At 41.9% G+C, this 14,632-nt stretch overlaps 1 protein-coding gene across 3 annotated transcripts in view; it reads right to left on the minus strand.

Moving 5' to 3' along the window:
- SCAMP5 (secretory carrier membrane protein 5) overlaps positions 1-14,632 on the minus strand; it is a 111,815-nt gene that overhangs the window by 13,736 nt on the left and 83,447 nt on the right. The window contains exons 1-3 of one of the 3 annotated variants that reach the window (XM_074296963.1): positions 14,318-14,556; positions 5,641-5,711; positions 1,288-1,416 (exon numbers count right to left, since the gene is read on the minus strand). In XM_074296963.1, coding sequence (XP_074153064.1) covers positions 1,288-1,416; positions 5,641-5,647 — 136 coding nt within the window. In that variant the 5' untranslated portion in view covers positions 5,648-5,711; positions 14,318-14,556. Of the gene's footprint in view, positions 1-1,287; positions 1,417-5,640; positions 5,712-14,313; positions 14,557-14,632 lie in introns of those variants that run through there. The other 2 variants (XM_074296961.1, XM_074296962.1) reach the window with 2 other exon arrangements.

The raw sequence follows: 14,632 nt of genomic DNA on the forward strand, positions 1-14,632 counted from the left end.
TCCAAAAAACAGAAGGAAGGAAGTTTCTTCTACAGAACCATGGCAAGGAGCCATCTGCAAATTTGCCTTCAGATGATGGGCAGTCACTACAGCAAAGCCCACAGCTGGGGAAAAGGTGGGGAATCAGGTGTGAGTTCCAAGCTGGGAGGAACTTGGGAATGTTTCAATTTCTGGTTTCACACCCCACCCTCTGTTCTCTAAAGTGAACAGTGATAGATGGGCTGATTGATCAAAAACATGGCTGGAACATGCAGATATTAGGTATGGACTAAGATTAAATTACCCACAAAAACTCAGTTCTCAGGCCAAACATCCAGAAAGATACTTTCTCTACAGTGTAAAGCGGTAATTCCTCAGTCCTGAACTCACTGAAGTCTGAGCCCACTTCCAGAGCTTCCCCAAACTGCCACCATTAGAAAGGGAGGAAAAGAGAAGATAAAATGGGGAGAAAAAAATTACATAGAAGAGAAAGGAGAACCAAAGGGAGAGGAGAAGAGAGAAGAAGGGAGGAAGACCTCCTCAGGAAGAAAACCTCTTTCTCTCCCTCTTCCTCCTCCTCCCCATCAACTGCTCAGAGAGAAAAAGAAACAGGTAAAGCTTCTGCCTGCTGGCCCAAAGGAAAATCTGAAGCATGGAAAGGGGAAACAAAGGCAGAGAAAAGGAAACCTTGTGACAAACAAAGGTTAAGGTAGAAAAAATGGTTCCACAGAATATTGCTCTACAGGTCTCCAGGGCAGATAGAGGGTAGGGCATATAAAACCCAAAGTGAGTTCTCATCCACAAGGGGCTAACATTTTAATAGAACATTCTATTACCTTTCCACAGAAAAGATAACATTAATTTGTTTACTATTCGCAGAATAAAAGATAACACTCAGGGGCCAAGTAAAGGGGGTATACATGAGTCTCTAGGGAAATGGCAAGAATCCTGGGTAGGGCTGTTTTTCCTGCAGGGTGGCTGGACAGCCCCAGGGTTCCAAAACTGAATGGACAGCCTTCTCTAGGAAGAAGTCAAGTCTAAAGAGCAACTATTTCAGGTGGAATAGATGATAAGTTTCCTGAGTAAGCCCAGGGTTTCTTGGTGGATGGCTAGATGGGATATGAGGCATGGGCTGGAGTTGGCAGTTAGGTGAGTTATCATGTGATACTAAGCAGGGACCAGAATACAAGCAGCCTAGGGGGTGGAAATCCTCAGAGACCAAGCCTGTGCTCAGGGTGGTCCCCAAAACACCCCCAATCTCCTGTACTTCTCCCCCCATCCCTACTGTCCCCACCTGCTGATACTTACACATCCAGAGATAATAGAGGCGCTTAGTCATGGTGAGATGTTGGGGGGGAATCTCAGCCTCGAAGTCCTGATAGAAACATGGCTTCAGAGGGATGAATTTGGGTAGGGGAGGGAAATTGTTCACTTTTTCTGCAGCAGAAACATAAATCAAGTAAGTCAAGGTCTTGATCCCATGAAATAGTATATGTAAAGCACTTTGCGATTTTAATATAAATCATTATAATAATAATGCTGGCCATCATTATAATAATAATTACAATAATAATTATAGCTAGTGTTTATGGAGCATGTACTACGTGCCAAACATTATGCTAAGTGCTTTATAATATTGTCTTATTTGATCCTCACAACAACAATAGTTAGTATTATTAGCCCCATTTTACAAATGAGGAAACTGAGACAGATTTTGGGGGTTGGGATTTAGTTTTTTTGGGAAGATTAGTGACTTGCCTAAAATCATACGGCTAGTATCTGAAACCTGATTCCAAATCAAGCCTTCCTGATTCCAGGCCAAGCTCCAGCCACTATATCACTTAAATGCAAAATATGGACCAATTCAATTCAACAAACATTTATTAAGCTGTTAAGGCACGGTGGTAGGGAAGACAAAAAACAAACAAACAAACAAAAAAAAAAACAATAAAAATCTCCGCCTTCCAGGATTTTTCATTCAGAGGAAAGGGTGATACACAGATAAATAAATACAAGGTAACAGGAGAATGAGAAAGTACTCTTCACTAGGGACAACAGGAAAGATTTATTCATTCATTTATTTGGTTATTAGCCCTTAGCATGTATTTATTCTTTCATCAAGATGATAGCATTTTGTATGAATCTTTATCACTTTCAGTGGATAGCTAGGTGGTGCCATAATGCATATGATCCCAACTGTGCTGGAGATGGAATCAGGGAGATTCCTCATCCTAAATTCAAATCCTACCTCAGATACTTACTAGCTGTGTGACCCTGGGCAAGTCACTTAATCCTATTTGTCTCAGTTTCCTTAAAAATGAGCTGGAGAAGAAAATGGCAATTCATTTCATTATCTTTGCTAAGAAAACCCCAAATGGATCACAAATAGTTGAAAATTACTTCCTGGCTGTGTGACCCTGGGCAAGTTACTTAACACCAATTGCCTCAGCAAAAAAAAATTAAATTAAATCATATATATATATATATATATATATATATATATATATATATACATATATATTTAAATGACTGACGACTGAACATTTTAAGTATCAGCCAACATTTTTCATCCTCTTTTCTTCTCTCCATCCTTGAAGGAAGTTAAGAATTATAAGAAGGAAATAAATAACTACAAATACTAATATTTATGTAGTATCCTTTATATGCAATCTCATTTGAGTGTCACAAAAACACTGTGAAAGACAGCATATTGCATTTTGTTTTCTTTCTCTTTTTTCCTTTTTGATCTGATTTTTCTTGTGTAGCATGATAACTGTAGAAATATGTATAGAAGACTTGCACATATCTAACATATATCAAATTACTTGCCATGTAGGGGAGGGGGCAGGAAAAAGGAAGAAAAAAATTGTTGAAACACAGGATTTTGCAAGGATGAATGTCGAAAATTATTTGTGCATGTTTTGAAAATAAAAAGCTTTAGAAAAATAGGTAGCACAAGTGTTGTTATTCCCATTTTAAAAAAGAAGCTCCATGATAATGGAGCTAGGGAATATTAGATATGGGACTTTGACCATTTTTCCAATAGCTCATGTAAATGATTGAGGGAATGAGGGACAGAAAAATTAGAGGAATACAACTGGCCTCTTTTCTAGGCAGGGTTGCTCTCAACTCAACTATCCTCCTTACGGGACAGCCTATTGTACCATGGGGACCTTAATACCTATAAGTCAGAATGGCAAGACTCTACAATAGGATAGGAATATTCATGCTGGGAGAGTACTCATTCTTTCTTCACCAAAGAAATGAACCTGAGATCAGAGTTCAGACCTGGCCAGACCAATCTGGAGCAGCCAAATTGAATCATAAGAACTACCAAGCATCATAGAAATCTGGCTTCTGAGAAAGTTATATTTAATGAGAAACTAGTTATTCTTCTCAGCCTCAGAGAAAAGGAGGAACAATGAACTGAAGTTATAGGGAGGCAGTTGTAGGCTCAATATAACTGAAAACTTCTTAACAGTTACAGCTATTCAAAAATGAAAAGGACTTTGTAGGTAGTAAGTTTCCTGTCCCTGGAGGCCTTCATCCCTTAGAGGGCATTCCTACTGAGGTAAAAGTTGGATTAGATAATCTTGGAGATCTCTCTCAACTCAGATATCTTTAAAATCGATAATGTCTTTCCCACCTTCTCCTGCATTGAAGAGATCTGAGTCAAAGGTCCACGGGGATAGGGATGGGGACCTATAATTTTATTAAGGAGTACCAGGTGAGGCATTCACTCCAACAATGCTGATTGGCACCACCAGCTGCCAAGGGCTTTCAAAGGATGACTTCCCTTGAATCACAATACTAGTAAGGGTCAGAGGAAAGATCTGAAGCCAGGTCACTCTGGCTCCCAGGCCAGTTCTGTATTATGATCTGCTGTCTTAAGGTAAGGAAACTGGGGACAAGAAGAGAGCAAAGCAATCTAAATAGAAAAGACCAAAGAGTATAGTTTCCTTTTCCTTTTTGAGAGAAAATTAATTTTTATTTATTGTTTCATTTATCAATTTATTTATTTTTAATTTTGAGTTTCAAATTCTCTCCTTCCATCCAGCCCTTACCCCATCCATGAAAAAGCCATGTAATTATAGCCATTACATATGTGACATCAAGTAAAACATTTCCATATTAATCATGTTGCAAAAAAAAAGCAAGAAAAATCAAATAAAAATACTATTTTCAGTCTCCACTCAGAGTTCATAAATTCTCTTGCTGGAGGTAGATAGCAATTGTTTTTCTATCATCATTATTTTAGAATTGTCTTTGGACAGCATTTTTTTTTTTTTTTTAGTCATGGTTATTTTAGAATTGTCTTTGGCATTGATCAGAATGTCTTTTACAAGTAATCACTGTTACAATTTTGCTATTATTGTATACAATATTCTCCTAGTTCTGCTCAATTTCTTTTGCATCAGTTTATGTAATTCTTCCTAAGTTTGTCTGAAACCATCCTGTTCACCATTTCTTATAGCTCAAGAGTACTGCATCACAATCATATACTACAATTTGTTCAGCCATTCTCCAGTTGACAGGCATTGCTTCAATTTCTACTTCTGTGACACTATAAAAAAAGAGCTGCTATAAATTATATTTATCTATTTATACAAAAATATATGTGTATATATACACACACGTCCTTTCCCCTTTTGTTAGGTAATTTGATAGGTGCAATGTGGTACCTTACTGTTGTTTTAATTCACATTCCTCTAAGCAAGAGTGAGTTAGAGCATTTTTTTTCATATTACTATTAATAGTTTTGATTCTTATTCTGAAAACTGCTTACCTGCCACTCATTTCCTCTGATGATTTATCAATTGGGGAATGGCTATTATTTTTTATAAATCTGACCCAGTTCTCTACATATTTGAGAAATGAAGCTTTTATCAGAGATATCTTCTATATAATTTACCCTCAGTTTCCTGCTTTCCTTCTAATTTGACTACAATAGTCTATATTAAGATCTCTCCTCTGTTTCTTATTACCTATGCCCAATAATGATTTATTGATCAAGTCATTTAACTTTAATTTCCTCATCCAGAAAATGAAGGGTTTGGTCTAAACCAGAGATGAGAAACATCTGGCCTATTTTTTATTCTGAAAACTGCTTACCTGCCATTCATTTCTTCTGATGATTTATCAATTGGAGAATGGTTTTTATTTTTATAAATTTGACCCAGTTCTCTATATATTTGAGAAATGAAGCATTTATCAGAGATATTTGCTATATAATTTTGCATAGCCTGTAAACGATATGATAAATATCCAAATGACCCTTGGCAGAAGAAAAGGTTCCACTCCACCCCCCCATCCCCAGTCTAAACTAAAAGGACTAAAAGTCCTTTGAAAATTATGATCTCATAAAATGCAGAGAGGTGAATTTCAACTCAGTCTAAAGAAGCATTTCCAAAAAATAGCATGGGACAATAATGAAACAGGCTTGCCCATCACTGGAAGTATTAGAACAGTTCCAATCAATTCAGCTGAATAAGAAATTATTGCATTGGGTGAGATAGTTAAAGTTCCTTGAACAGCTAAGATTCTCATTCTATCCTCAATGGAATGTCAGGACTCAGTTTGGGTATACAGGCCAGTCTACCCACTACTTTCATTCTGATCCCCCCAAAATATCCCCTTTACATCCTCAGCATCCCTCCTTACCTGCCATTGTGATACCAGTCCTTGACACCCAGGTGCAGCCACAGATCTATCTACGTCTTCTTAATCCTGAGCTGGAAGAGAGAACAGAGGGAAGCCAGGATCACAGCATGGTATGGCAGTATTCCTTTGTCCCCCCCCTCTATTACTTTTCTGAGAAATACTGCCTGCAGCTGAGGCCAGGAAGTCAGAACCTTGAACTTCCTCCCTGAGCACCCTTGGAGGAATGGTATCTGGGGATAAATCCAATGCTAATATCCTCCATCCTCACAAGAGAGAAGTTGGGGCTACAAGCAAAGGACCTGCATATTAGTGATCCACATACTCAGATCAGGGAAGGGCTAACTCCCGTGTCTCATTCTGCAAGTCTTGCCCAATTATCTCACTCCATCTCCTGACAGAAATACAGTCTCATCTTCTACCAAACTGAGTATTCCAAATGTCTAACCCTTTCCATCCTCTGTTCTCTCTGTACTCCAAGCATATTAAACTTTAAGAGTCAAAAGATCTGAGTCATGTTTCTTTCTCTCTCTAGATATGTTTCCTCACTTTAAAAATTTTTTCCATAATAGCCATGTTCCAGGAGTAGAAGGAAGGAAAAAAGGAAGGGAAGGAGGGGTAAAGAGACACAGAGAGAGGGAAAGAGAGAGATAGAAGGGAGGGAGGCACAGAGAAAAGAAGGGAAAGAGGGAAGAAGGGAGGAAAAGAATGAAGGAAGAAGGAATGGAGGAAGGGAAGGAGGAAGATAGGGAGGGAAGGAGAGAGGAAGAGAAAAAATAGTCCTGTACTCAAGAGTTTAGCTCTCTGGAAGTAAATATCATTTTTCATCATGGAATTATTTTGGTTTCTTGTCTTGATAACAGTAACTAAGTCTTTTACAGTTGATCATTGTTACAATACTGCTGTTACTGTGTACAATGTTTATTTTTTTTAATGAGAAGGATAATCCTAGATTTCTTCCAGCTCTAAATTCTACAATCCTATTAGCCAAGACCCCACACTGTGAAAGGAATGGTAGGGGGAGTTCTATATAGGAGGGACACACATGGTCAAGGGTTTTCCCCTAACAGACTGACTCCCCAGACTGGGCTGATGCTCTAAGACTGACCCCTAACATTGGTCATAAAATGAGTATCAAATCTTGACTAGTGATGACATACACTGTTTTGTACATACACTGATTCCCTACAGCTAATCAAAGAAAGGCCCTTATGGCCTAAGACTGGTGTCACCTTGATCACAGACTCAACCACAGACTGACCTCTCATCCTAGCTAGAATGACCTCTTGAACACAATTACAAATTCTCACAAATCTGGCCAAAAATTGACCTCCTACTTCTAGTCACAGACTGACCTTCCAAACCTGTCCATAAGCAAAAGTCTACGACTAAAGACTGATTCCTAACCCCATTCTCAGACCAATTTGCCCTCTAAATGTTTCCCACTAATCAGAAGAAAGGTAGGCAGGTTACTTATACCTTCGGAAGCTAATAATTAATGTGCAACAAGAAAATGGTATTTACACACATATATTGTATCTAGGTTATATTGTAACACATGTAAAATGTATGGGATTACCTGCCATCGGGGGGAGGGAGTGGAGGGAGGGAGGGGATAATTTGGAAAAATGAATAAAAAAATAAAAAAAAAAAAAGGAAGGGTAGGGAATGTTAGCAGTGACTCAATAGAGCCCATCTCTACCTTTGGATACATAACTCAAAAAATATCATCAGTGTGTATTAAGAACAACATACAGAAAAATATGGCTTAGCAAAGACATGAGAGTAGGAGAGAAGGTTGGAAGGATAGATGGATGGATGGATGGAGATAGACAATATTTATTTAGTACTTACTGAATACTATTGTATACTATATTGTATACTAAGTCTTGTGCTAAATGCTGAGAATACAAATCCAAAAAGACAAGGCAGTTTCTACCTTCAAGAGTAGGAAAGGAAGGGCATCTGGAGAGATGCCCAAGAGTAGAGGTTTCTCAGAGCAATATTTTCTTGAGGTAGTTATGCAGCAGGCAAGAAATATAGGTAATATAGGTAAGATAAGAAGGGGGTCACCAATCAAGAAAGGAAGGTCTCAGAGAGGAGATCTCTGGGAATGCATGAGAGGTAAGGAGAAGGAAAAGGACTCCAGAGAGGGCAGGCATAGCCTCGATGGGTCTCAGTCTTTTCATCTACAAAATGGGGATACAGAGGAAGGATCTAAGGAAGGGGAAATGGCAATCCACTCTTCCCCAAGTGTGTGAAAAGAAATGAATGACCATCTTTTAGGGACATTATATGGCCTTGTTAATTATTAACAACAAATCTAATCCTCCCTAGGTTTTGAGCATAGATTTAGAGCTGAATGGAATCTGAGAAGCCATCTCATTTTGCAGATAAGGAAATTGAAAACCAGAAAGAGGAAATGATTTCCCTAAGATAACTAAATTAATAAATGGCAGAGCCAGAATTTGGCAAATCCTTCACCTCCAAGTCCTAAAAACTTTCCATTTTATCTCACTGCCTCAAAATAAAAATTAAAAGTCCTATGGAGACCTTAGAAATAATTTGTTCCAATCAGCTCATGTTATAGATGAAGAAAGAGGAACCCAAAGATATTACATAACTTACCTAGTCTTTCAGGTATTATTTAAACTAAGTTCAGGTACAGGTACTATTTAGAATTTGAACCCAGGTCCTGTGGTTCCAAACCCTGCTTCTTTCCACTATACCATATCAGAGAATTTAAAAGTTGAAAGGAATCTCAGGGGCTATCACATCCAAGCTATGTTCCAAGAGTCAAAAGCCAAATTGTCCAAACTCATCTATTTTCCATTCAATTAACAAAACATTTCAGCTCTCATGTCTCTGTGCCTTTGTTCAAACAAGGTTGTTGTCCACACTCAGGCCTTAATTTCATCTTTTAGAATTTCCATCTTCCATTGGATTTACACACATATATTGTATCTAGGTTATATTGTAACATATGTAAAATGTATGGGATTGCCTGTCATCAAGGGGAGGGAGTAGAGGGAGGGAGGGGATAATTTGGAAAAATGAATACAAGGGATAATATTATAAAAAAAAATTACTCGTGCATATATACTGTGAAAAAAAATTATAAATAAGTAAAATTTAAAAAAAAAAGAATTTCCATCTTCCTTCAAAACTCAACTGTCTTTACCTATGTGAGGCCTTCCTGATCTTCCACCCCATCTTCCAATTGTTAGTGCTCTTCCCTGGGAAATGAGAAATTATTTTGGATTTGTTTATCTTTCTACATATTGTTTCCTATTCTCTAGACCCAACAGACTGGAAGCCCTTTGAGGGCAGGGACTATTGTGGGTTTTATTTTTTAATCCCTAAGATCTAGTAGAGTTTCTAGCACTTTGGAGATATTTAATAAACACTTATTGAATTAAATTAAATGAATATAAAGAATCTTACTCTCCTGTCATCTCATGTGCTATAAAACTGGGAGACAGGATGATATATTGGACCATTTTATAGATGGAGATGATTAAGATGTTGAACAAAAAGAAAGACATTCATGATCACACAGCATATCAGGGATAAATCTGATGCTAAAATTCAGGCCTTTTTTTTCACACCTTCTCCCCATGAATTGGTAAAACTGGAAGTAGTGCAATTCAGAGAAATCTAAACTTCTGCTACTCCCCCAGTACACAGAGAAAGCTTTACTGACAGAATACCCTCCTCAATATTCCTACTTTCTTGAACACATCTTGTTCTTTCTCAGATCATCTCATTTTGTAGTTGGATCATATTCAGTTGTCCCTGAATCACATTCTTTATATCCCCTCTCCTGCTTCACCTTAATTGCGCACCCCAGATACCTGAAATCTATTAATATTCTTCCCAAAACATAGTTTCTATGGTATCATGCCCTACTCAAGAAGTCACAGTAGCTCCCTATTGCCTATAAGGTTCAAATGTAAACTTTTCTACCTGACATTCAATGTTTTCTACCAACAAATACTATTTCTTTGGGAATAGAGACTATCTTCTTCCTGTTTGAATTCTCAAGTTTACACAGCGCATTACACATAAAGAATGCTTAATGAATGTTATTCCCATCTTTTTTTATTTCCTTCATAACTAACTTCATATTACTTCCAGAAATGACCTTTCTGTCCTATTCAGACCATTCTACTCACTATTCCTTACCATGACTTTCTTGTGTCTGATCCTGTCACACTATTCATTGATTTTATACAGAGACAAAAACAGATAAGAAGCAGTACTTGCTCTGCTCATCATAACTAGAATGCCCTTCCTAACTCCTTGTCTCTGATCGTATAAGTCCCACCAGTCCTTTATGGTCCACCGCAAATCCTCTCTCCTGTCCTCTCTCTCCTTTTAGGAAGCCGGGTAAGAACAACCTGGTCCACATTGACTGATTTCTTCCTACTTGTCTAAACACTCATTTTCTACTTAGAAAATCATGGAATTTCAACCTGGAAAGAAATTTGGAGACCTTCTATTCTAATGCTCTCAAGCCATCTTGCACTGTGGACTTTCTTCCTCTTTTTTAGCCTCCCTAACAATTCTTCCAGAAGACAAGGATCCCGGTTTATACCACTTTGTATTCCTAGTACCTAGCACTGTGTAAGATGTTCCATAAATGCTTATTGTAAATGACATCAATAATGATCACTCTCCCACCAATCTGCACTAATGAGAGTTCCCTGATCAACTTGAAGAACATATATTGTGGCTAGCCTTTGTCTAGGATTTGGATTTTTTCTTGTTGAAGGTGAATTGATTGACTATTGATTATTGACACCACATGTCGACAAAAACAACCACATTAATAGATCAGAGCCACTTCTTTTTGTTGATACCCTGCAGAAAGCAAAGAGTTGAAGACTTCAGCTCTTGACTTTCCCTCCCTTTTCTGAGGACTAATCTAACTGGCCATCTCCTCTTTAGCTCCAAAGGTTGCAGTATCTTAGTCCGAGAGGTTGTAGCAATTGGGGCAGTGGTAGAGAAGCAAATTTCTAGATTCTAAGTAGCTGCACTTAGTCCTAGAAAAGCAGTGCTAGAGGAACATGAAAGCTGCATATGTTCCCAATGAGAGGAATCTAATCTAGATTGAAAAAAAAAAAAAAAAAGGAGTTATTGGGCATTATCAGCATCTTTTAGGGGTAGAAGAGAGGAGAAAGATTATATATATATTTTAAATTTTATTTTCCCCTCAGCTATGGCTTTCGTTTTTCACTCATCAGTCATGATCAACTCTTCATAACCCCATTTAGGATTTTCTTGGTAAAGATATTGAAGTAGTTTGCCATTTCCTTCTCTAGCACAAGAAGAAACTGAGATAAACAGAATTAAGTGACTTGCCCAGGATCAAATAGTTGGATTTACACTCAGGAAGGTAAGTTGTCCTGGCTCCAGACCCGGCACTCTATCCACTGAGACAGTTTAGCTGCCTCCAACTTATTCAAATGGTGAAAGTTAAATGGGAAGAGTTAAATGGAACCTCTACAATGGACTTTAAGTTTCCAGAGAGTAAACTATATAATATGACTTCCAAAAAGGGTAACACGATCTTAGATTACTTTAAGATATCAGGAAAAAAGAAAAAAAAAGTTACCATCCTGCTATATTCAGACTTCACCTAACCCAACCTGTACCTGAACAGGAATCCCTTTCCTACCATACTCAATAAGTGGCCTTCCAACCTTTTCTTAAGACTGCTTCTTGACTTGACTCTCCTGAGAAAGAATACTCATTTCTTAGGCAGCCCATGGCTCTAACCATTAGGAAGGTTTCTCCCGTACATCAAGCATTAATCTGTCGCTCTGAGACTTTTCTACCCTAGTCAAGCTACATTCAGTTCTGGGTCTCACATTTCAGAAAGGATATTGACAAGATAGAAGATGGAGGACAATCAGACTGGGAATGGACTTGAAAACATGTCAAGGAGAATGGAATAAAAGAGTTGGGGGCTATTTGGCCTGAAGAAAAACTAGAGCAAAGGGATGGGATAGGGAGAGTTATGTTTACTGTCTGCAACAGAGGTGGGGAACCTCTTTTCTGCCAAGGGCCATTTGGATTTTATAACATCATTCACAGACCACACAAAGTGTTCTACTTAGGCTTCAGCTCACCATCGCCTATAGTTGCCTTAGCAAATGCTTTTCAGTTTGATTCAGGCTGGACATTCCCCACCCCGGTGTACAAGAATATGTAGGGCTGAGGGTTTAGACTTGTCACACTTGGCTCGAGAGAACAGAATTTCAGGTCAATGTAAGAAAGAAGGATCCTAACATGGAATGAGCTGCTAAATATGGAAGTGACTTCTCTGTCACCTGAAGTCTTCAAGCAAAGTCTGAATGTTCACTTGTTGAGGATGGTGGAGGCAGGATTTCTGCTCAGGTGGAGATGGATGATCGCTGAGCTCCTTTGCAACTCTGATACTCTGATTCTATGTGGCTCCTGACACTGTTGCTTCACGGAGCTCTGAGAAAATGTCTTCTGGGACATCATCATGGGGAAATGGAGCTATGGTGCAGAGGAAAGAGCCCTGCTCTGGGAATCAGGAGACCTGGATTCTCTCTCTAGCTGTGCTATTTACTAAGTCTATGACCTTGGGAAAATGTCATTCCCTTCACTGGCCTTTAGTTTCCTCCTCTGTGAAAGCGGGGTATTAGACCATCTAGTCTAATCTATTAGCCTAGATGGTCTCTAAAGTCCTTCTGAGCTCTGACTCCATAAGCTGAAGAAAGGGCACTGAGGGTAAGGAAGATGAGTTTCCCAAAGGAGTTACAGAATAGAAAACCAGAGGGAAGAATTAACTTACAGGCTCTCTCGGAGAGGTCTGAACACTTTGCATCCCTTATCTTGTGTCCTTCCCACATCCCCGTGAAAAGTGATGGGGGCTGCAACTGTCTAGGGCAGGGGTTCTCAAACTATGGGACTGTGGGCCAGATGCTACCACTGAGGAAGTTTATACGGCCCCCTAGGTTATGGCAAATGGGCTGAGGGGCGGAGTGAGGTTTTGTTTTTACTATAGTCCGGCCCTCCAACAGTCTGAGGGACAGAGAACTGGTCTCCTATTTTAAAAGTTTGAAGACCATTGGTCTAGGGAAAGCCTGGGCACCGGAGGGTGGAAGCAATTTGTTGCTCTCAGTAAGAAAAGCAACCCAGGAGCCCCAAGCCCCAGGTCCCATGGCTCAGGGCTGCTAAGTATGCACTCCCCCTCTTATATTCAAGTCCCCAAGAAACGCCCACCCTGGCACAGGTATGCTCCAGCTCTCCTATCCAATGCACCTCACATCCCAGGTCGGGGTCCGGTTGTTCTCCCCCACCCCCAAACACCAACTTAAAGCAGGGAAACGGCATACTAATTCTACAGCTCCTAGCTCAGGGCCAAGACCACGCCTCTGCCTCCCCCTCCCCCCCCCCAGGCCAGAGGGATCAAGGTGATTACCAGTTACTTATCTGGCAGTCCCATCATCCCCTCCAGACTGAGCTCCCTAAGGGATCAGAGGACTCAGAACTGGAGAAGATCTTATAGTTCCAAAGAGTTCAGCCCCAGAATTGTACAGATAAGGAAGCTGAGGCTCGAAGAGACTGAGTCACTCATCCAAGGTCACACAGGTAACAGCAGGCGGACTCACGGGATTGGAGTCCGGTCCCGATTTCAGCTCCAGTGCTCTCCCCTGGTACCCAGCAGACACTACAGCCCCTGTCTCCTCCCCCCAGAGCGGTCTAACCCAGAGCTGGGGCACAGGCACTTTGTAAATATTGGTCCAAGACTGAATCATGTTACCGACAGCAGATGCCCTGTGACCGCAGGAGAGACCAGAACTTCACCACCATTAAGCACTCCACATGGGGGGGGGGGGGGTCCCAGGCTGGGCACAGCACTGGCCACATCTGCCTCCTATTCCCCACAATGCATCATTCTGAGGCTCGGGTTTAAAAAAAAAAAAAAAAATCATGTTTTTGGGTTCTGTGACCGAGTCCCAGCCTGGCCTGAATAGAAGGGAGAGGGCCTCCCCGCTCGGACCCCCCTTCTCCCGCACACCCCGTGGCAGGGAAGGTGTTAGAAGAGATGAAAAAAAAAAGAGAGAGAGAGAGACGGAGACTGTCAGAACTGGAAGGGACCAGAAGGTGGTTTCTAAGGAAAAGGAGCTGGAAACTCAGGCAATGGCATCAGGTCCGTGTAGCCTTACGTCAATGGAAGGGGGAGGAGGGAGAAGCGCCAGGAGAGGAGGATGAGGGAAGGATGGAGGAAGAGGGGGCTGCGAGCCCCTGGGTGGCGCCTGAACCCGCGGCCTCCCCGCGGCTTCTCCACCTGCAGCAGAAGCCGCACCTTTCCCCTCCAACGGACGCCCCCCCCCCCCAGCCCGAAGGTCACCTCGGCTCTCCTCGCCACCTCCGCAGGTGAAGGGGACAAGGGGCGCAGCGCGGAAGGAAGCAGGAGGAGGCTCAGCCCCTGGCCCGGGGGGATCCCGAGGGTCGGTACCCCAGCCCACCGCCCCCGCCCCGCCCCCGCGCCCGTCCTCTGCAGCAAAGCCCGAAGCTCCCAGCCCGAAGCCGTAATCCCGGATCTCCGGGGCCATGTAGAGCGGCGGCCCGCCTGGGCCTCCCGCTCCCGGCCCCGCTGCACCCCCGGCCTCCCCCCGCCCGAGGCCCACAACTCACCCACCGGGGGCTCCTCAGCCAGACCGGGGGAGGGGGCAGGAGGAAATCCGAGAGCTGCCCCGCAGTGCGGGCGATGCTCCGCCAGGCCAGGAGATGCTGCGCGGCCGGAGAGACGCGGGAGATGCTCGGAGCGGTGCGGCCCCTCCGCTCTGGGCTCCGGGGCTGGGAGGGGGCAGCGCGCGCCCCGGCCGGCTCCTCCTCGCGCTCCCGCTCCCGCAGCAGGGCTGCCGCTGCCGCCGCCTCCTCCTGCAGCAGAGCCTCTCGCGAGAGCCCCCTCCCCCCCACGCGCCGCACCCTCCCCCCAATTGGCTCAAAGTCC

The sequence above is a fragment of the Sminthopsis crassicaudata genome, chromosome 2 (assembly GCF_048593235.1).
Source record: "Sminthopsis crassicaudata isolate SCR6 chromosome 2, ASM4859323v1, whole genome shotgun sequence".
Taxonomy (NCBI): domain Eukaryota; kingdom Metazoa; phylum Chordata; class Mammalia; order Dasyuromorphia; family Dasyuridae; genus Sminthopsis; species Sminthopsis crassicaudata.